General features: G+C 29.2%; 3 protein-coding genes across 5 annotated transcripts; all 3 read right to left on the reverse strand.

Moving 5' to 3' along the window:
- Positions 1-102: 102 nt before the first annotated feature.
- On the reverse strand, positions 103-5,305 carry LOC113377622 (ubiquitin carboxyl-terminal hydrolase nonstop-like). 3 transcript variants are annotated; one of them, XM_026617997.1, is made up of 9 exons: positions 5,180-5,305; positions 4,852-4,987; positions 4,258-4,493; positions 3,330-3,501; positions 3,090-3,215; positions 1,858-2,168; positions 1,442-1,673; positions 629-924; positions 103-269 (listed from the first exon to the last, which is right to left on the reverse strand). In XM_026617997.1, the coding sequence occupies exons 2-9, from the start codon at positions 4,969-4,971 to the stop codon at positions 227-229; spliced, it is 1,536 nt and encodes a 511-aa protein (XP_026473782.1). In that variant the 5' UTR covers positions 4,972-4,987; positions 5,180-5,305; the 3' UTR covers positions 103-226. The 3 variants fall into 3 exon arrangements, with proteins under 3 accessions (XP_026473782.1, XP_026473781.1, XP_026473780.1); XM_026617996.1 differs by lacking the exon at positions 5,180-5,305 and adding an exon at positions 5,071-5,135; XM_026617995.1 differs by lacking the exon at positions 5,180-5,305 and having other exon boundaries at positions 4,852-5,064.
- An 8,391-nt stretch (positions 5,306-13,696) lies between these two features.
- LOC113377468 (nucleoporin-like protein amo1) lies at positions 13,697-15,687 on the reverse strand. Its single transcript, XM_026617797.1, has 3 exons — positions 15,330-15,687; positions 15,063-15,243; positions 13,697-14,890 (listed from the first exon to the last, which is right to left on the reverse strand). Exons 1-3 carry the CDS (start codon positions 15,437-15,439, stop codon positions 13,835-13,837), a joined length of 1,347 nt encoding a protein of 448 aa, XP_026473582.1. The 5' UTR covers positions 15,440-15,687; the 3' UTR covers positions 13,697-13,834.
- A 2,600-nt stretch (positions 15,688-18,287) lies between these two features.
- On the reverse strand, positions 18,288-20,797 carry LOC113377467 (serine/threonine-protein kinase RIO3-like). Its single transcript, XM_026617796.1, has 3 exons — positions 20,188-20,797; positions 19,052-19,914; positions 18,288-18,597 (listed from the first exon to the last, which is right to left on the reverse strand). Exons 1-3 carry the CDS (start codon positions 20,678-20,680, stop codon positions 18,319-18,321), a joined length of 1,635 nt encoding a protein of 544 aa, XP_026473581.1. The 5' UTR covers positions 20,681-20,797; the 3' UTR covers positions 18,288-18,318.
- Between the last annotated feature and the right edge of the window lie 2,263 nt (positions 20,798-23,060).

Raw genomic sequence — 23,060 nt, forward strand, 5'->3', positions numbered from 1 at the left:
GTATAATAAATGCTATCATCTAAAAATTAAATATTTCTATCATAAAATTATAGCTTATTTAATGGTAATTAAAATGATCACATTATTCAATTATGCATTTATGTGTAGTGTCACAGTCAATTTCATGAGCCTTTCACTTAAATTCACACTGAAACTTTCACTCTTAACTTTCAGTTATTGAACCATTTAATAACGACCACATTGATGTTTTGTTTGAATCCAAAGCCTATTCATATTGTAATACATACTTATGATAAAACAGAAGATACCTGCAAGAAAAACACATGGGAATCAGTTTATAAATAAAATATAAAATATATCACACAACTTTTTTAGTTAAATTGCTTTCATAAAATTTATCTAAAAAAAAATTTTATATTAATATTTTTTGCCAATTGAATAATATTCAATAATCTGAGCTTACAAAAGATGAAATATTTTTTTTTTTTTTTGAAACCACGCCTCCTTTTAAAGAAATTTTGTTGAAGTAATAAATGCTATACAAACACAAAGAAAATGGTTATTTTTAAGTATATAATAAGAGTAAAGCACAAAATGAATATACACCTAAATTAACATATAATATATACATCTATGTTTCTCCAATCTACAAATAACTGAAACTAACCCTTCACTTTCCAATACATCTGCTAGATTAGCTGATGTGACATTACCATCATCACATTTAATCCAAAAATCTTGATAATGACGAACATAAGCAGTATAATGACCACTTCCCAAGGTAACACCATGATGATTAACAACAGCAAATAAAAAATATCTATTGTCTTCCATTAATAATGAGTGATCTGCAAATCCTGAATCTGCATCTGAGTCTCCTGATAAAGAAGATCTTGATACAGACATAAACTCTACCATATCTATTTGTGCAGGAAAAGATATTTTCTTTGATATTTTCATAAGCTGAAAAAATAAAAATTAATCAGTAAAAGTTAAAAAAGTAAGACAAATACGTTAAGTAATTTATATCTAAATTAGATGTTTGTATGTATATTCTATTTTGCCGATTTTAAAATAAAATTCAATATTCAAAATCATGACAATAAATTTTCTTACATTAAATCAAATATTGTCACTTTCTCGGCAGCTGGCATATTAATTAGGTTTTTAAATACTAATGTTAGACTATTAATCAACAGCAATGCTTAATGACTGTCTCAACTGCAAGCAGTGAATAAAATTGTTACATTGAGATTTGAGAAACCGACCACTCACACATTCAGTCTTTTAAGGTATGCTAAAATTCAGATCAGTTGGAAATAAAACAAAAAGAAAGGGACATTTAATATCACTTAAAAAGCTGAATGATCTATTCTCACTTTACCAAATTTTGAAACAATTTGTAGGTCCGTTTGTAATTTGTAATTCAGTTTCAGCTGTAAATTATATTTATTAACTGAAAATTTAGCATAGTCAATACCTTTGTCATTTCAAATCGCTTCAATTGAAAACAGAACACAATAGGCAGCGATTTGAAAGATAACTGCTTGGTTGATTTTCTATTATCTTGACAATTTTCACAGTTGAAGTTTATATCAGTTTCAGCACATGTATAACTCTTCAAACAATCAAGAAGGCTGCAAGCACCTCCTGCCTCATTCCCCAGATCAATAGATATATCACGAATTGGTTCTATCTTTGTTGAAACTGACCTATATTTAATGTATTTATGAAGAAAAAAAATAGCCATAAATAAAATACAGTAGTTTTATGAAACCAGTAATTGATAACAAAATATACCAATCTAGTGATTAACTAGATATCAATCAATGCAAAAATATATCAAATATATCAAATCATGTTGAAATAAAAGTTAAAGTATGAAAGAATATTTACTTGCAGGTTTGGCAAACAATGACACTTTTCAATTCTCCTGTAAAAATCTGATCTATTATGCAATCACATCTCTCGATTTTGTACGATCTTATAGAAGGAAGTGGAACACCATCAAAATCCAAACATACTCTTTGCGGTGACACAGAATGAGGTACTGAACTTTGGCAATGCAAATGTAATAAATCTATCAGAGCAGTAAGTAACTCATGAGCATCATGCTGTTCATCACTAGCCAAATGAGCAGCATGATTCCATATAAAATAAAGGAGTCTATACAATGCCATGGGGACTATGGATCCTGAATAATAATCCTGAAAAAAAAAATTAAATTATATTCAGAGTCACAAAACACAAAAGAGTAGTGCAGTGATTAAGATCCTGCTATGAGAATACTATGCTGCTATAGTAGATGTAGATGCTGTAGAAACATAATTACCGACTGATTACATACAAAGTGTAGGTACAAATCTCACCACTAAATAATTGAATTTTTTTCATTACTATTATTTATAGTAAATAAGTTTTCATAGAACACTGTGTTTGTGAAATGTTGTCAGAAACCAATAAAAAAAAATCAGTAATTTTTATATATAATTACATGAATTGAACTTGAAAAGACAAATTTTGAAGTCTGTAGCGGTTAGAGGTTTAACAAAAACATTCAATGGAATTCCAGCCATTTTGAAGCGTTGCGGCCACCAATTATGGTTTGACTGAATGTGTATGAACAGTTTTATTTCAAGAATAAATTTTAATATAAAACAGTCATTACTTGGCAATTAAATATCACTTAAACGCATTGGCACCATAACGAATACTGCTGATTTTGTAAACTTAATAGTATCCAAATCCACTGGTATACATATTCCAAAAATAACTTTTGATTAAAACTTATTCCAACAAGCATTTTACTTCGTAATTAAATTTGATTATTTAACTCCTGCTATAGTCTAGTCTCACTCCAGTTCTAAGCATGTAAGCTTTTGTTCTATGCGTATGTTTGTAAGGAAACTATAATTTTCCAATAACACACCATTGATCACATCCCACTTATGGTTGCAGCAAAAAAAATAAGTGACAAATGACGAATTTATTTAATTTCATAATTGGAGTAAATTTAGTATGACAATGCACTCGCTCATTTTAAAGCCTCTCTTGGACAATCAAGAACAACATTACCATATAATTTATATTACATAATATATTAAACAAATCTTAATACAATGTATTACCTGAAATAAGTTAACAAATTCACACATGAGGCATCCCAATTCAACATTGTCTGCATCAAATGAGCTAGCACGCTTATGCTTTTCTGATAGCATATAAACTCTGAGTAAAGGTGTATGAACCAAAACCTAAATTCAAAATAAATAAATAAATAAATAAATAAATACATATATATATATATATATATATATATATATGTGTGTGTGTGTGTGTGTGTGTATGTATTTGTAATTCTGTACTACCTGTATAATTGCATTTATGTAACAAGTGGTTCCCCCTAAATTAACGAGGCCTCTTACTCCAAAGGTTGATTTATTTGAAATCATTCGTACATTCTTGGAAAAATCTTTTAGCAAACCAGGATCATAATCTAAATTAGCCCAAGGCCACCAAGAAAGACTTATATTGAGACATCTAAAATTATTACACAATTAAACAAATAATATATATATATATATATATATATATATATATATATATATATATATATATATTACAACAGCTTCTAATTAGTTTGCTCAAAATTATATTCAGAACCATATTCACGTAAAATAGTAATTACTCCTTAAAAAACCTTTAGAATAAAAAGTTTTCAACCTTATGGTGAGCATATTTCTATAAAACTACGATAATCTAACAAGTTAACAATTTAAAAAAATATTTATATGTGCATATTGTTATTACACTACTATAATTTATTAGAATTGCAAAATAATGAAATATAAATTTCAAATTAAATTCTATGCACTAAAACAAATCTACTAACAAAATTATCTGAAAAGAACGGATATCAACAATATTATGATCTTTGTTTCAACTAATTTATAGCGTATTTTTCATAATTTCTAAATAACAATTGCTTTAACTGTATATTTATGTAATGTGCATTATAACACAATCTACCAATATTATTAATAATTCAGTTCATTTGGAAAAACAGATGAATAAAAAATCAACATAGAAAATTAACGTCATTATTAATTCATAAATATGATCCTTGTTTGACTTCATTATGATAACGTTTTTGCTATTTTTCTCAAGCTTTAGATCAGAAATTTAGTAACAAAAAAAGTGTTTCAAAAACAAGCGGACTTTTTAGATCATGGTTGTTAAACTCTGAATCATTTTGAATAAACCATATAGCTGTATCATAATATTTAATATATAAACCTTGATTGTTTGATTTTGTTTTCTTTAGCTATATTCAATAGCTCTTCATCATATACATAATCAGAGCACAACATGCAATGTATAAAACCAAAACTGAGATCAATTGTTAAATAGTGTTTATTTAATATACAATGTGAATTTATGTGGTCTCCATGGCATGCAAAATAAATACAATTGAGGCACGAGTGAAGTCTAGGTCCAGATTCACGACACACGAAACAAATGCATGATGTAGCCTGAAAAAGAAAACAATTCTAAATAATATGAACTCGCAATCTAAATGAGAACAATAGAATACAAATTCTATGCCTAACAACCAATTTTTGCTTTATTTTAATACTGTTGCTGTAACTTCAATCTATTACTGTTTACATATTAGGAAATAAAAATTATCATGTTACTTTTTGTACTATTTTATGTGGTACAGTACTTTTCAAAATTTATTTTAGTAGTAATTATTGCAAGTTACAAAATTTACAGATCAATTACAAAAGATTCGCTGCAGGTCCTTTGTAACTCTAGTTGTGAGAATTATATTTCGACAGTTAACAATTAATTTGGATAATAAAATTTAGAAATGTCTGAAATACACACCTTCCTAAGTCGAGCTTCGGCAGAAGTACAAGCGACAAAATACGAACTAACTAAACGATAATGCTGCGTACCCCAGGCAGATTTGAAATTACTTAGATGTACGCAACCATTCTCAGTCATTTCACCGTTTTAGAACCTTTCAGTGAAAAAAAATAAGAATATAATTGTCACAATCTTACTGCGTTCTACACTCATGCGACCCGAAATAATATCTTTTACTCATATTCTTGTTAAATTCATAAGTTACAGCTGAATTCAAGATTTGGCAATGTTACTAAATTCAGTCACAATTATTTTTCAATTGTTAAAATAATGGAAGACAAATTACAGAAGATAGTTGATAAGAGACATCTTTGTCGATTCTAGATAATTCATCCGTTCCGTTCCACTACCCACACCAGTCGTCCTCCCGGTTCTCGTCTCGGCAACGCTCGTTCTGGCTCGTTCGCTATTCGTTCGCCAGGTGACGTCGCTATCGCTTACTATCTTTTGACCCATGTATATATGTCCACAGATAAACATGTCTATACTTAAATTAGTTACGTTGTTTATTAAGGTGCGTCCACACCTACGAACGAACAAAACCGAACACAACTAACAAAAAAATACAAAGAGGAACGAACACGAACGAAGGCGAATCATTCCAAATAAACTTGAACAAACGCCTCAAAGCAATGAGAGCTTGAATCTTTTATGTTCGAAGATGTTCCGTTAGAGAAAAATTATTTAAAGTGATCAAATTTACAAAATTTATCGATAACAGCAACATCTCATAATAATCACAGCATAAACTAATGCAGAACTGCACACATTAACACCAAAAAAGAAAATGTTAGTCTACATTCGGTCCTATAAAATTCGATCGTTTGTCATGATCCGATCGCTATACATTTTTTTTACGTGTCCTCTATGTAGTTCTCCACACGATGACCCTCCAGTTTTTTGATCTGATCAAAAAAATCAAATATTGGCAGGTCAAAAACCACCAAAATTTTGGGATTTTTTTTTCAGCACGCCGCCATTTTGTCAGTTTTTTATTTTTTATACGCCCGAGGGTCATCGTACAGATAATATGATTTAGTTTAACTTTAATTTTTTAATTATAATTATATAATTATACTGTATAATATAATTTATACGTATATGTTAGTTAATTTATTTAATTAATTTATTAACCACCAAAATTTTGGGATTTTTTTTTCAGCACGCCGCCATTTTGTCAGTTTTTTATTTTTTGTACGCCCGAGGGTCATCGTACAGATAATACGATTTAGTTTAACTTTAATTTTTTAATTATAATTATATAATTATACTGTATAATATAATTTATACGTATATGTTAGTTAATTTATTTAATTAATTTAGTAGTTATTTTTTATGTTTTATCAACGTAGAAGGCTGCAATCACTCCAGCAGTGGACCTTTTTTTGGCGCCGCCGGAGATTGCGTGTCATTTCAAAAATATTTAATATTTTATTTCAAAAATTTTACTGTGATTCACTTTTTTTTTCTTTTTTTTAATTCCTATAAATGGCTTTTTTTAGGTTGGTGGGGCACTAGGATGTTTGAAATTGTTGGGAAGACAAAAAGCAGATTTCAAAATGTCTTATGGGACGCACTATTGTTTGATGCGTGGACAAGTGCCTAATTCACATGGCAAAGGAGTAACGTTTCATAGGGTAACTTTGTATTATGTAAATTATATCTTTGTACATTATATCCTGGAACTATATTTTAAAAAAAATCTTGTTCATTTACAAGCTTTCCTGTAGATAAAATTCAATAATTGTAAATAATAATACATTTTAAGTTCTCATTTCGATTGGAAATGAGAATTTCATAACATTTGAACTACATTTACTTTTAAAAAGTAAATAACAAACTTTGATTTTTCAAATGATAAAGTTTGTTTTACAATAAATTCATGAAATTAATATAATAATGAATGTTAATGAAGTTAAATTAAATTAAATAGTCTTATAATTCTGAAATTTAATAAGTTTCTGGGAAGTTATATGTGGGGTTATATGATATAGACTATATCTTGTTGTTCATCTACAGGTTTTCTAAAAAGGAGAACAGTTGGCTATAGCTATTTAATATCACCAAGAAATCCCTGAGGATAAAAATTGAAGCGCATCAGCTTTGAAGTAGGCATTTCGCATCGGCCAATTTTTTTTGTGAAAAATAGTGCAACAAGATAGCATTACATCATTGGGCCTGATTACCGAGTGAGTTGCATTCTCATTAAGTATTTCAATACAGCATCTCGATGTTCAATTTTTTTCTCAAGCTTACATCATCTTACTAAGAAATGTTGCTTCAAATTTACAATTTGCACAAAATTTTCTTGAGCGGCACCTATGCCTTCCAGCAAAAAAGTATACAAATTTTAAATAATCTAGTGTATGCTAAATAATCTAGTGTAATGCACATGTGATATAGTACATCTTATGTAATCAACAACATAATGTAAACTATGTAATATGCATATTACAAAAGAATATTTAATGTTTTATAGATACTGGCCTCTCTCAATTGTCATTCAACGATAATGAATTAATGGTGGCATCAACCTCAGTTTCACGCAGAAAACCACGCTATCCCGGCGATATTCGTACTCAAGACATAAGGACATCAAATTGAGTAAGAACATCTATAGAGTTTTTGAAGAAATGGATTACTGTGCAAAACAAAACCATTCATAAACTCATGAGACAAGTTGGAGCCAAAAACAAGCGTATCAATAAATTACGTGATGCCCTCAACTACATGAAGAGAAAATTTTGTAATAATTCTGATGCAGCACAGCTAGTCACTAATTGTAGGTGAAATATTATCGCAAAAACTTTTTACTATTGGAAATATACTATAATGTATGTGTACACATTATGTTATGTCAAAGACAATTAAGCAAATAAATGAAATCATGTAAAATTTAAAAAACTTTTTTAAATTATACCTCACTTTTTTGAGGACAACATGCCTGTTATTCTCGGTGATTTGAATAGCAGAACCTCCAATGAGAAACGGACGAAATTTGAGCCTGTAATTCAAAAATCATCAACGTCTTCATTACACAAACAAATTGATAGAACGGCGCATATTCATATTGCTGAAAACAAGATGAGTGTTAGATTATAAGGTCTATGGGCTTACTACATAATTTCGTTATTAAAATTTTAGTTCCTTATTTTATTTTATTGGTTCTTTTTTTCATGAAACAATGTCTTTAAATATTGTGTTAATTATGTTCAAGTGATGACACACATACAGTGTCGCAACGTACATAATAAATATTTTATTTATTGCTTTTTATTTCGACTTAGTTAGTTGCAATTAAACATTTCAAGAATATGTCTCACTGAACAAAAAAATGTAATATGTATACATACATACATATTACACATATGACAAAGTTGTTCTTGGGCATCCATCCAATAATTAAAACAATTTTATTGTAGAAAAATGTTTTTATTGTAATATCATACGTTTCGGGTCTTGATTTGGCCCATCTTCAGTGCATACAAATAAATTAAAGTAAAACACGAAAATATATAAAGACCAAATGGTATAACATCAAGTTATGACATTTTTAATAAACCTATTAAATTAAAATAAAATCTTTTTTTTAAAAAAAAAAGGCTCTTCTCATACAGACATATTATTCGTTTACAGTTTGTTTTACAAGTATTAAGTACAAGTATATCCATATATATGTATATATATATATATATATATATATATATATATATACATTTTTTTGAATAGTCTTGAATTTGATGTTGATATATTTTTTTAAAACGTATGGAAATTAAATAAAAATTGTAATTTTCTTCGGATGGTGATATGTTAATAAAACCAAAAAACTTTTAAAACAAGCATCCATCCAGATGATAAAAAGAAAACTAAATTATGTTTCTTGAAGTAAATTTAATAATAGTCCATACGTTTGGAGTCCCAATTTGACTCTTCTTCAGTGGCAATAGAACACATAAGCAATTATGCACTAAACACTAAATAAAAACGTGTAAAAGAAAATTGTTACTTATAAACAAAACACGTTAGTGAATATAAATTATATTTCTAAAGTTAATTAAAGCAAAAAAAAAAAAAAACAAATAAATTGGAACATCACATCTCAAAGAACGAAACACAGATGTTGACATTTGTGATTTTCCAATTTATTATTAAAATAATGTATGTAATAAATAAACTATCTAATAAATAAGTTCACAGTTTGATATTTTTACTTGGTAAACTAAGTTTCTGAGGCCGTTTGAATTCAATTTTGATTTGACTTGAGTTTTAAGGGTTGTATTCCAATTAGGTACCAACAATAGGCCACACGAAACTTCTCCACGAAAAATATGTCTTTTCGGTATGGTAAGCAAATAACTGCAGCGTATAATTCCAAGTCTAAATGACGTACAGTAGAGGCTCCTTATTCGCGGGAGGTACGTTCCATGAAGATGGCGCGAATAAAGAATACAGGATCCTTGAATACAGGTTGATAATTTACATGGGATTATAGGGAATACGTTCCAAGGTCAAAGATAAAATAAAGAAAAAAGAATATATGAAAAAAATATTTTTAATTGTAGTTTTTGAACAATTATTAATTATGTCCAGGGTGAAGCAATAGTTTGAAGATAGTTTGAAGTTTTTAATAGCTTCTTCATTTCAAAATGATACTCGGCAGGCACATTGCGCATAAAAAAATTGCCTCTAAGAAGAAAGGCTTTGCCCCACAGACGGATCAATATTCATATAGAAATCACACTAATTTTTTATCTTCTCTATGATTTTTCAAATTAAATGTCACCTTTTTATTGCTTGAAGAAATTGAATTGCTCTTCTTTAACCCATTCGAGACCCGTTGCACACCGTGCGTGCAATAATAACCAGTGGTGTTGTCGAGCCGGAACGTCGTTCCGGCAAATTATTTTTGGGCCGGAACGCGTTCCGGTAAAAAAAATTAAAAAATCGCTACATACAGAAAATAATTTAATAAGAGAATTTTCAAAATTATAATTCAACTATTTTTTATTAAATGTACCTATTATTGTAATAAATATACATATATGAGCACAAAATGGGTTTTGTAATAATTTTTGTTTTTTTCCTTTTCGAAAGGAACCGGAACAAACATGAAAACCGGTTTTTAAATTTTAGCGTTCCGGCAAAAAAATATTAACACAACACCACTGATAATAACTATAGTTGGTATTGGTATTTTGCCTTGAGGCAAGTTACATGAACTTCCCGATATGTGTAAATAATCGACTTAATCAATAAAAAATAAATTAATTCATGAGTGATTACAGTATTCCAAGTGGATTTATTACACATAATTGAAAAAGAACGAACGCTTTTCTAAAAGCAAATTTTCAAAAATCAATAATTTTTATAATTGAACCAGTTTCCGTAGCACTTTAATGGTTTAGTATGTTCATTAAGACCAAGTAGTCTATCGTTATACAAAGTAAATCGTCTAATTTTAATTTTAACAAACGTCAAAAAAACTATACTCATTTTCTCAAACTTTGATAAATTTTTATTCTATAAGACCATGATATATATCGCCAAAAAAGTTCCATAAAAATCGGCTTAAATTTTTACCATTTTAACAGTTATCTACAAGAAAACGGCTCGGTAGATTTGTACTTAAACTAATCCAGTATCATTCCCAACTAATATCTTTCGAACAGTTTTTGATTTTTTTAAGTCGATTCGGTAGTATGAGCTTACATGTAGACGAAAAGTTTAACACTTTTTTCCATATTACAAAGAAGAGGTTTGGCAAATCAGCACGAAACTGACCAACGATAGTCCTCATTGAGATACATCAAATAGCTTTTAAATTTCTGAAATCGCTTCAGGCGTTTTTGAGCAAATGTCGATGAAAGGTTTAATTTTAACAAATGCCAAAAAAAACGATACTAGTTTTTGTAAACTTTGAAGAATTTTTAAAATTAAACGACTTGTCGTAAGGCCGTAATATTTTAAAATGAGTATAAAAGTATTTGTCAGGTATAGAAAAACAAAAATTGGCATTGGTTTTATTACGTACCAAAACAAAACAAAACAAAATGTTTGGAATTTCGAAATCTACTAATAATTATTTTCAGGCCGGTGTGCTGTTTCCCAAACATGTATTTACAAATTGTATTTTCTTTTTCATTACTGTGTTACATTACTTTATTACCTTTAGACATTTTTCTAAAAATTTATTTCTTGTTTATATTATTTTCTTTATTGCGTGGGAGATATTTTTGGGATGTATGGCTGCCAAAATAAGGAAGAAAGCTAATGCATATACTAGTATACCCTATTTAGTCGGGTTATTTGGATTATACGTTAGAAATGATACTCTTCCTTTGAATTTTATCACTGATTCGTCGACACAAATTGCTTTATAAGGTATAAAATATTCACTTAATTTAGAATTTATATATTTTAAATAATTGCTGACCTTTTGAATACGAGTGTCGATTGTGTTATCGCTTTGCGCATCTTTATTCAAATGAAGCATCCGAAAGATTTTTAAAAATCTGTCCCTACTGAATGTTTCAGGAAAAAAAGGAATTTTACTAATAGAATCAGTAGACCAATATTATTTGAGATTTGGCTGGTGTATCAAACCCATATTTAGAATGACGGCCACAAAAGCTAAACTTTCTTGCTTGGTAACATCATGCCACTTGTTGCCACTTGATAATTGTTTGTTCATTTTTTGTTGGCATAATGGTTTGTGTTTTCTATTATATTGTCTATTAATTCATTAGTAAAATATAAAGTAAAATAATCTATTGGATGCCTTATATTGCTTGGTATTTGTGGCCCGGGTGTTTGTTGATGTATGTCAAACTCGATTATTGAAGGAGAATCGGCACATTCGCTAATGTCTTTCCATTCTTCATTTAATTTGTCATTTATAAAGATATTTTCTGTTTCACTACTTGTATCGGTTTCACTATTTGTCAAACTTCTTCTTCTTCTTGTTGGTTGGATAATATCATCATCACATTCATCACTATCTTCGGAGCGAATAGTTATTTCGTCTAAATTGTCTGTATAAATGTCTATTTGAAATTCATCTTCACTACTGCTTACATTACAAAATTCACCAGTCGTTTTGCCACATTTAAAAGCGCTAGGTTGTTTTGACATATTTAAAAAAAAATACTATATGGCAAAGAAAAAGGGTAAAAGACTTCTAAAATAACTAATAATTATTTTCAAAATTTAACACTGTTTATCACTGATATATGCGATCTATTCAACGTTTCGATCCAAACTGAGTCATTGTTTATAAAATAGCCTGTGCCTCATGAAGCATGTTTGTCCACTGAGGTAGACAGCCGCCCCCAAAGTGTTAAGGCAAATTGCTGGAACTTCCCGTACCGTAATTCAAAATCTTGGTACGGAACCAAATTGGCCGCAGAATGACATTTTTTTAACTTATTTTTATTGAGAGTCCATAACCGCAGGACCTGCCTTCCCAAAAATTTAATCAGTTCTTCATCTTGTCAATACAAGTAAAATGTTTTTAAAATCAGACGCTCCGTTCTCTTAAAAACTGAGTTACCGCGTTTTTGGCCCGTATCTTCGAAACGGCTAGACCTGCCTTCGGCAAAAAACTAATCAGCACGTCTCCTTATGAATAAGAATTGAATGTTTTTTTTAATTATTCGAAACCGTTGATCGGTGTTCCCGAAATTGTCGACGAAAATTTGTATCCGCACACGCACACACACACATACATCAATTTTTTCTAAGGTATGCCAAAATGTTCAAAAACCTTTGAAACGTAAAGATATATACAAAATTTCATTTTCGATTTCTTTGCGATTACTATAACTTACCCTACGGAAAATTTCGCTTCTGGGGACCGCGGTCGAAAAAAAAAATCGCAGTCTCGAATGGGTTAATGGGAATATTTTGTTTCATATCGGTTTAAGTCAAATTTTACTATAGAATGGAACAGCAACATTTAAAAATGTAATTTATATTCTATAAGATATAAATAAGGTTGTTTTCATTCCCAAAAACACCGAAGAGGACGAAGGCGGCTTATATCAAAGTTTTATTATTAGTTTAAAATGACGGCATTTACAAAACATATATGCTGTTGGATATAAATTGGAATTCGCGAACAACCGAGTTCTTAGAATATAAGAATCGGATCGCATTATTTGTCGCCGTGAACGCGAATAAGGAACTTCTACTATATTGAATTTTAATAAATTTCTATTGTATTTTATTATATATATCTTGATAGTTTTTCGACATTGAAACATATGCAAAAAAAATGTTTCAACAGCCCATTCGTCGAAATAAAAAAATAGTAAAGAAAAAAAAATTCCTTCATTGTTATACGTTTCGCCACTTTATGTGCGTCATCATTCAGTGATCACCATGTTCAAAACATCATAATAAAATTTATTTATTTTTAAATCAAACGGAAATTTAACATCAGAACAAAATTATTAGAAAGAGAAGAATTCTAATATTTAAATTCATCATGCAGCAAAAAATCACGCTACGGACAAATCAAAAGTTAAAAAACAATTTCAAATGTTTCAATATCGAAAAAACTATCAAGATCTATATATATATATATATATATATATATATATATATATATATTTATATATATATATATATATTTATATATATATATATATATATATATATATATATATATAGTTGTATTTGCTAATATAATAATTATCTTCTTTGCCTACAGTATACAATTATATTGCTTTTAAGTCGTTATTCATTAATCCATTCATGCATCAAACTAATGACAATAAAGATTAAGAAACGGCTGCAAATCTTGCATTCAATGTGCATGTACTAATAACAAGTGTTCAGTGTATAAAATGAAACTGAATACCAATGATTATAAGTTGCTTTTGCAGAATTATAAATAATTTACATGAATCTTAATGTATAATTTATATTTAAAAAGAAAAACCTAACGTAAAGAAAATTGTGCTATACAGAACTCTTTAGGTGGTGGTTTAGTTGGAATTTTGCCAAGTATAAATTTAGTAGCTTTAAAAGCAGCTACATCACCATCAGTTAAATTTTTAAATTCACTAAACACATCTGAATTGCTATCATAATTAAAAAAAAAGCCCATTTTTGTTTGTTGTGCTTGTATAAATGGATTATCATTATTTTGTGTATTAGTTATGAATACATTATCGCTATTTTTTGACTTGGTATCAGTTGATATACTACTAGCATTTCCTAATAAATTTGTAGCAAATATCTTACAATCCGATGCGGCCCCTTGTTCATGGATTGTTCTAGTGTCAGTAGAAATTGCTCCTGAAGTGTTATCTGCTGGTTGAACAACATATTGTCCAAAAGCATTGTTATTAGCATTATTAGCTTGTGTGAATGGTGAGTTCATTTTAACTATATCTGCAGATTGACCAAAAACTTCCTTCACTGAACTAGTGGCAGTATTACCAAAAGGCTGATTTGTACCAGATGTTTGCCCAAATGATACATTAATAATATTTTGATTAGAAGTTATTCCAAAAGCATTTTCGCATTGGCCAAACATGGTGCTACCAGAAGCTGTATTTGCTTCAACCGACCGCTGCAGAGGAAATATAAATGCATTTGATGTTGGAGGAAATGCATTATTAACTGGAGTTGAGAATCTATTTTCATGTTGGGGAAGAGTTTGACTTATCAAATTTTGTACTTTGTTAACCTGTTGAAATATATTCTGCTCACTGCTTTGGAATAATTGATTATTTTGTGTAGAAGATTGAAACATATTTGGTTGTCCAAAACTTGGTGCCCCTCCAAAGATGTTCTGTGGTTTCTCAAAAGATGATTTTGTAAACATATTACTTTTGACAATACCTTGACTTGTATGGAATGGATTATTGCAATTTGTATTTCCATTTCCATTATATAATTCATATAAATAGTTCAACACTTCAGCTGAACCAGTTTTCAGCAATTGCATATTTCTTGTTGCTTCTTCTATTTTTTTAGCTAATGTTTCTGTCTATAAAAAATAACATAAAAGGTCAGTCAGATAACTTGAAAATAACTTACTTAAAATCAATAAATTACAAATATTTAGGCAAATATAAATTGAAGCACAAGAAAAAAAACTTCAGATAGCCAAAACTCAAACAAATTTTCCAAATGATATTGTAACAAAGAAAAATGTATACATATTGGGAAAGAAGCCCATTTGCTTTAGCCTGGTAACACTCCCATCGTACTTCCTCTGGTGAAATGTCATCAATAAACTCGGGAATTATTAATCCCAATTTATCACGAAAAGGTGCAAAACAAGATAGAATCCACTGCTTGCCATTGAGAACTGTATCAGATTCGGTTGCAACTGCCAGTCTACAATTAAATATAAACTGTAATATATTTATACTAGAAAAGACTAATTCAACAGATAATCACGTGTAGATTAAAATATTATGCACCTTATCTCATTGATTTTGCTTTCCGGCCTGTATGATGATGAAATATGTTCATTCTTGCAATTGTCCCCAAAGCGGCACATTCCGCGTTGAAAGTACGTACAAATAGCCATTACAGATTAAAATATTTCGTATTTCTTGAAATTCAATTTCATAAATAAAAATTGAATTATAACCAAATAACTCAATAATAAAAAATAAAGTATGCAGTAAAATCCTCAGGTGTAGTAATTATAAGTATGATCACTGTTCAAAAGTAAAGAGTAAATATTTCAAAAGACTAATATTGTTGCAAGGTCAGTATTTATCAAGTATAAAAATCAAAACACTGTTTATTGCCCGAAGTGCAGTCTTATTGTGAATCCTAGACAATATAATAATCCTAGACAATATACTAATAATGTTGTGAATGAAGAGTGCAAGGTGCAAGAAATGACAGTACACAACACAACAACACAACCGACAGACGCCAGACGCATGCGCAGATCGACAGAACGATGGCGTCCGCCCGTTAATGGTTTGTGACTGCCGTTTAACGGTTTAGCATTTAGTTTGCTACGGTCATGAGCATAGATAAATAAGCATAAATGGTCATGAGCATGTTTACTTATCTATGGTCATGAGCTGGCGCTTGCGCCGGATGAAGGTGCGTCCTGACCTAACGAACGAACACGAACAAGCAAGAACGTACGTACCAGAATAAAGGTGCACCACACCTAACGAACGTGAAACAAGAAAATACAAAGAATAACGAACACGAACACAAACGAATGCAAATAATTCCAAACAAACGCCTCAAAGCAGTGAGAGCTTAAATCTTTTTGTTCGAGGATGTATCGTGAAACGTCAGATTTTTTATTTAAAGTGGCGGGAAAGATAAAAATTATTTAAAGTCATCAAATTTACAAAATTTGTCAATAACAGCAATATCTTATAATAAACACAACATAAACTAATGCAGGACTGCACATTTTAACATCAGAAAGAAAAATGTTCATCTACATTCGTGGTAGCGTCCACACTGCACATACGAGTACAAATATGAACAAACAACTCCCTTTGATGTACCGACAAGATGCGGCTTTTTGTAGAAGCAATATTTGTGCCGGTTTTAGGTGTTTTGTCCCGGATTGTCCCCTATTTTTAAAATTGTTTTGATTGCCATTATTTTTTAACTTCCCGTAGGGTAAGTTATTGTAATCGTCCAAAAATCGAAATTGAAATTTTTTACATTTCTCGACGTTTTGAAGGTTTCTGAACATTTTGGCATACCTCAGAAAAAAAGGATGCGTGTGTGTATATGTATGTATGAATAAAATTTTTCGGCCACGTTATCGGGCGCACCGATCAACCGATTTGAATGGTTCAAAAAAATATTGATAGGGAGATGTGCTGATTAGTTTTTGGCAAAGGCAGGTCTAGCAATTACGGAGATAAAGAGCAAAGAGTGCAGAAAATAGAAATCAAGTTTTTGAGAGAACGGAGTATGCGATTTGAATGAACTAAAAATATTCAATTAGGAATGATTGGGAGTAGTGATTATTAGTTTTTGGTAAAGGTAGGCCCAGCAATTTCGAAGATACGGAGCTAAATGTTTAAAAAATTGCACTTTTTGAGAGAACTAAGCGTCCGATTTAAATGATTCAAAGATGCTTTCTGCTTGTTTTAATAAAATAATTGATTTTGAAAAAAAATTTGTTTCAAAATAATTTTTTTTCAAAATAATTTTTTTTCAAATTTTTTTTTTCAAAGAAAAAAAATTATATCGAAAATAAATCAAATTTTATTTTTAATTCTGACTAAAGTTATAATATACTTTAAACAAATAACTTGAACTTTGCAATTCAGTTTATATAATTCATATAAATATTAGACAATGTTACAACAATATTTTTAATAATCTATTTGAAAACATTTAGTATTTCTCGAACATTTCGTTACGGTACGGGAAGTTCCAGCAATTTGCCTTAAGGCACGATTCCATACACCCCACTAGTTTTTAATATATTTCAACTACAAATGTGTCATCATAAATAAATAAAATAAACATAAACCGGTCATTATTACCGAACAGACTCGTATATTATACAAGATGACACATTTGAAAAGAAGATATAACTTGATATGATTTGGATATGTGTGAATTTTCAACAATTTACAAAATAATAATTTTTAAAAATTAATTAAAAAATGTAAATAAAAATTACAATGAATGAATGATTTTATCAGCAGTGACGCAATATTTTCTACTTAAATATTTTCTGAACTATGGCATTGAATATTAATTCCAACATACGAAATAAGTAACTATTGTCAACTTAATAAGTAATTACTGCCAATATACAAAATAAGTAATTGTTGTCAACTTAGTGAAGGAAAAGTTTACATTTCCGCCAGAAAATCCGTTTTCTGGCGAATTCCGATTGAAAAATCTGTATTTGCATGTGTGTTTGTATTTGAGTCACAAATATGACCTTTCATCAAAGTTATCTCAAAAATAACTGCACAAATTTTAGTAAGTGGTAGTTAACATTTTCTGCAAGACCACCCGGCAAAGCCGATTCTTTAGAAATACCAGAAAAGTTACAGTTTTCATAAAATAAGCAAGTATTGTCTACGTTTTAGCACAAATTCTGAATCATTTCAAATAATTTTCATTTGGAACAATGGGTCGAGAGTCAAGTTTTCCAAATTTTATCATCACAAATTTAAAAGTTCATATATGCACATATCACATATGTTGGGAAGATATTGTAACTTATATCAAAATGCCACTTATAGCTAGTTTAACATTTTAACTCCAGAGTTACAACATTGTGGAAATAGGTATAAAATTTGACAAGTATAAATATTTTTATACAAAAGGACAATCCATATGGATATAAACATAATTCAAGCAAGTCATCAAAAATTTTATTAAATTTCGTTAATTGACATATTAAATATGTAATATCACCTCAATTTCAGTTATAAAAATAATAGCCAACTGTTATCATTCAGAAGTATTATTTTGTCCTTCTGACTCCTTTAAATCTTGTTCTTGACTTAAACGTTGTTCTGCAGCCCGTTCCCATGCATATTCAAATGGAAATACTAATGGTTTATTTTCCTCTGGTGCCGTTTGCGCCATCTCGACCTTATGGGCAGGAGTTCCCTTCATATGCAATCGTTCTAATATGGCGGTGTTATGAACAACGGAATCAAAAGAAGTTATATACGAGAATATTTCCTTATCAGATTTCACATCCGGTACGCCCTTTTTGCTGAAAAACTGAAATAAAGTTTCATAAGATAAAATGTACATATTTATATACTCAGATACATAGAGTCTTGAATTTGTAAATACATACATACTTAAATATATATATATATATATATATATATATATATATATATATATATGTATGTATACATGGTTTGTGCATTCTGGAGTTATTTCGTCAGGAAGGAAAACCCGACTTATTTTTATATATATGTAGATATATATATAATTTTTTTTCTTTGACATTTTTTTATATAATCTTGCATAATAATAAAGTAAAATGATATTAACAAACAAACATCAGGAAATAATCATGATTCAAAATTCTATCATCAAATTTTAAAATTTTCTAAATCATAATACTTATTCATTTTAACCATTATATACATATTAGAAAGTGTTTGCAACTTGCCTTAAGGCAAAAACTCACGTACACCTAGCTACTATATATTATATTACTTACAGAACTTATGTTTGCGCAATCTCTCATTAAAAACTCCAAAGCACTTGGATATTCTGGTCCGATTGATTGTGACACATCTATAAACCAACATTTATCTTTGTACCATAATATGTTATATTCAGAAAGATCAGCATGAATTAAGCGTGCCTGGTTGTACAATTTATGCATCATTTCGATGACTTCTTGATATGCTAAAATCCATTCCGCTGCTGATAAAATAGCGTCTTTTAGCTTAGGTGCTGGTGTATGATTTTCTCCAATAAATGACATTACTAGTATGTGTTTTTTCAAACCAATTACGTCAGGAACATTAATGCCCATATTCCGCATACGCATTAAATTATGCATTTCCTTCTCGGCCCATAAGTGTATGATTTTTCTAGGATTTTGATAAGAGAATCTATTTTTGAATCTATAATCATATTTGATGTATTTATCTCTTACTTTGAATTCATTCAAAGTTGTTTTAAATACTTTAAGGGCGCATTCTTTTGGAAGAACACACTCTGCATATGCAGGATCAGATTCAGCATGAAGAATTACAGCTTCTTTACCGGTTGATATAACGCCATTAACCTTCTGTAACAACTGATTATTGATCATTTTATAAAGTAAAAGACGGGTTTTGTGATCAACTCCCATCTCAGCAGTAGCGCAAGATTCTTTACGATCATGCATTTTCATCTTTTTATTTCTAGACTTCTCATGGTTGGAGTGTGCTCTCAAACTATTGAATACTTTATTTGATAATTGCATATCAAATCCACCCGCATCGCCTGTATGAATTTCAGGAGGAAACGCCATCACTTTGCAAGCGTTGCGACAACCCGACAGTTCCATATCATGTTTTGTTACTATTTTGCCTGTAAATAATGAAATTCTTATCACTATATAATACAAATTAATTCTTTCTGAAGAAAGAGTTTCAATGTAAAATTTTAATTAAAACAATTATTTAAAACGAGAAGGCCAGTAGTAAGATGACAGTCCCAAATTTAACAGTAAAAAAACAGTAAAATCTAAATATATATATATATATATATATATATATATATATATTAAGAATATAAGTAATATATAGAATTAATTATGCCTTTGCAATGCCACCTCCCATACTACTAAAAATATTAAAATACCTTCAATCATTTTATAACCGCATCTAGGAATTGCCGAGTATTCTTTTTCCATTACAGTAAATCGATCCCAATTCTTAGTATCATTATCAAACCATTGATTGTCATCGTCATCTGAATCTGAAGACAACAGCTCCTCTGGGACCTTTCTATGGTTTGCATATGATACACTAACTTTTGACAAACCATTTTTCTTATTTTCTATCCTCTTCAGCTCTTCATCGTGTTCCATATCAAACTGATACTGCAACATCTGAGCAATAACAGCATCACTATCACAAAACGGAGATACTTCTTGAGTATCATCTTTATTGTCATCGAGTATTAGTACATCAGAAAAGCTCGTTGATTCATTTTTGGTCACTGTGTCATCAAATTTGTGAGCAAACTTACAGTACTCTTTTGATTGTAATTCTTTTGCAAATTCTTCTGACATGATTTCTTGCAAACTCAAAGGCTCATGTACGAGTTTCACAGATGCCCATGGACAAGCCATTATAATTTCGAGATCACAAATATATAGATAATGAAATAAATATATTAATTTAACTTTATTATATAGTTTTAGAATTTGTTTTATTTAATTTTGTACATCGGTAAAAAAAATGTCCATTCCCGTCAATTCGGAAACAGATATTGTTCCCGTAATATTGTGCAATAATACGACGACTCGGACGACTCGACGTCGAGGTACGTAATTTTGACAGATGATCATCGAGCCATTCGCGCCATAGATAAATAAGCCATACGACCATACAAGCCTACTACGAATTTGAAGGAGGATCGCATACAGTATTGACAACTTCAGCACAAAGTAACCAGTAAATCATAGATAAGGTAAGTAAATATTAAATTCAAAAACTGTAACTGTAATACTAATACAGCTTTATCTTTTTATTGTTAAATTTATTAAATTATTATTTATTTAATTATGGTAATAAATAAAATTAAATATCAAGAAACACAAAGATAAAGAGAAAGAAAGTGAAATAAATTATTTAAAAGCTAATGTCAACAAAACTTAAGAAAATGTGACAAAGTTTTGACTAAGCTAAAAAGATACTAATTTTGAAAGCGCCATAATATCCATGAATTCACATGGAATAACTACTTGGATTCAAACAACTAAAGCTAACTTAAATGACATACAAAGAATAGTAAACAAAGCCATGAAAACATCACAATTTTCCACATTTAACACCCACCAAATATTTACAGACAGAAACCAATATTCATTCAATAACAACAAAATAGAGGAAGGCAAATTAATACACAAAATACAGAATTAAAACAAGTATAACAATAGACATAATATAAGATATACACGAACACTACACTAGACAACACGAAAATTTTCGCAAGTACAGTATAATGAACTGCCAATCGATATTAAGAATACCAGTGACGACAATAATTTCAAAAGGAAAATAAAAAAATATTATAAAGAAAGTGAATACAAAGAAGATTGAATAGATATTTAATAATATATTAATGATAATAAATATTATATTATTGTATAATGAAATAGACAAATAATATGTATATATAAAATATGAAAATTGTTTCATAATCTCTCATACCAGCCACCCCTGTCTGACTGAGATATGAAAGTATTATATCAATAAAAAAAACCACAACAATAAAATAGTAGAAATGAAGTATGTTCTACAGATACTTAACTCTTCTTAGACAAATAATTTTATCATATACATGTTACTAATAAACTAAAAATGCACAAAATTTTCAGTATGTAATGTAATTCATACCACTGCTTGCATGTACATCGTAGAAGTCCTAGATGATACATACTTGTGGATATAACTCAAGTATAAGCAAAGCTAATTAAGCAAGTAAATAATATAATTATTATGTTAAAAAAATAATACTAAATACTTGTAGTTAAATTGTGATATAAGTATAACAATCATCTAGTTACTTTAATTAGTGTTAAACCGTATGAAACACTATTGTTGCATGTGTTAGTCCAGAATTTTTTAATTCTCTATGAAGGCTAGAATTATAGCCACAATATATGGATTTTAAAATAAATTAAAAAACGTTTGTTTTTATTAATTTTACACTCAATTATTAGACCCCAAAATATGATACACAAAATGTTGCAATAAAACGACTTAGATTTTTTTGTAATAATTGTATTTTATAGTTGGGTGGAGTTCTAGGTACAATACAGACAGGTTTTAAGATACAGATATTTTCATTATATACAAAATATACACAAGATTACAATATTTCATAATTACGATGATCACATTTAGTTTTTATGAAGTTAAATAAAAAATCAGTATGTCTACAATAACTAACTTTTTAAATAATTCATAAAATTAACAAAGTTTATAAAACATCATTCATATACATTTCATTGCCGAAAAACATTGGTAGTGCTCCTGCAACAACACTATAATGTTTTTCTGCTTTATGTGATTTCTGTAAAAGCCTACAATAATTATATACATCAAACTTACAATGCATATATATATATATATATATATATATATATATATATTTATGCATATTTTACTATATTTACATTAAATAAATTTACATATGCACATATCTATAATATTTTTGCCACAGTTATTTGTATGCGCTTATGTTCTTCATCACTTATTTTAGATTTGTGTTTATATCTTTCTTATATTCTAATTAACATATTATGTAACATAACTCACATAAGAAATTTATTTAAGATTATCATCTTATGAAAGATATTAAATTTTGCTATCTAAACATCTTAACTTATTGATATAATCTTATTCTGTACAGTAACATACAAATTATGTAATAGATTTTATTTATACATATTTTATTGGTAGTCCAATAACAATTTAAAATTCATGAATCATACACCATTCGTT

Source organism: Ctenocephalides felis, unplaced genomic scaffold (genome assembly GCF_003426905.1).
Source record: "Ctenocephalides felis isolate EL2017-DRISC unplaced genomic scaffold, ASM342690v1 CF-g0.4_SCAFFOLD_01886, whole genome shotgun sequence".
NCBI lineage: Eukaryota > Metazoa > Arthropoda > Insecta > Siphonaptera > Pulicidae > Ctenocephalides > Ctenocephalides felis.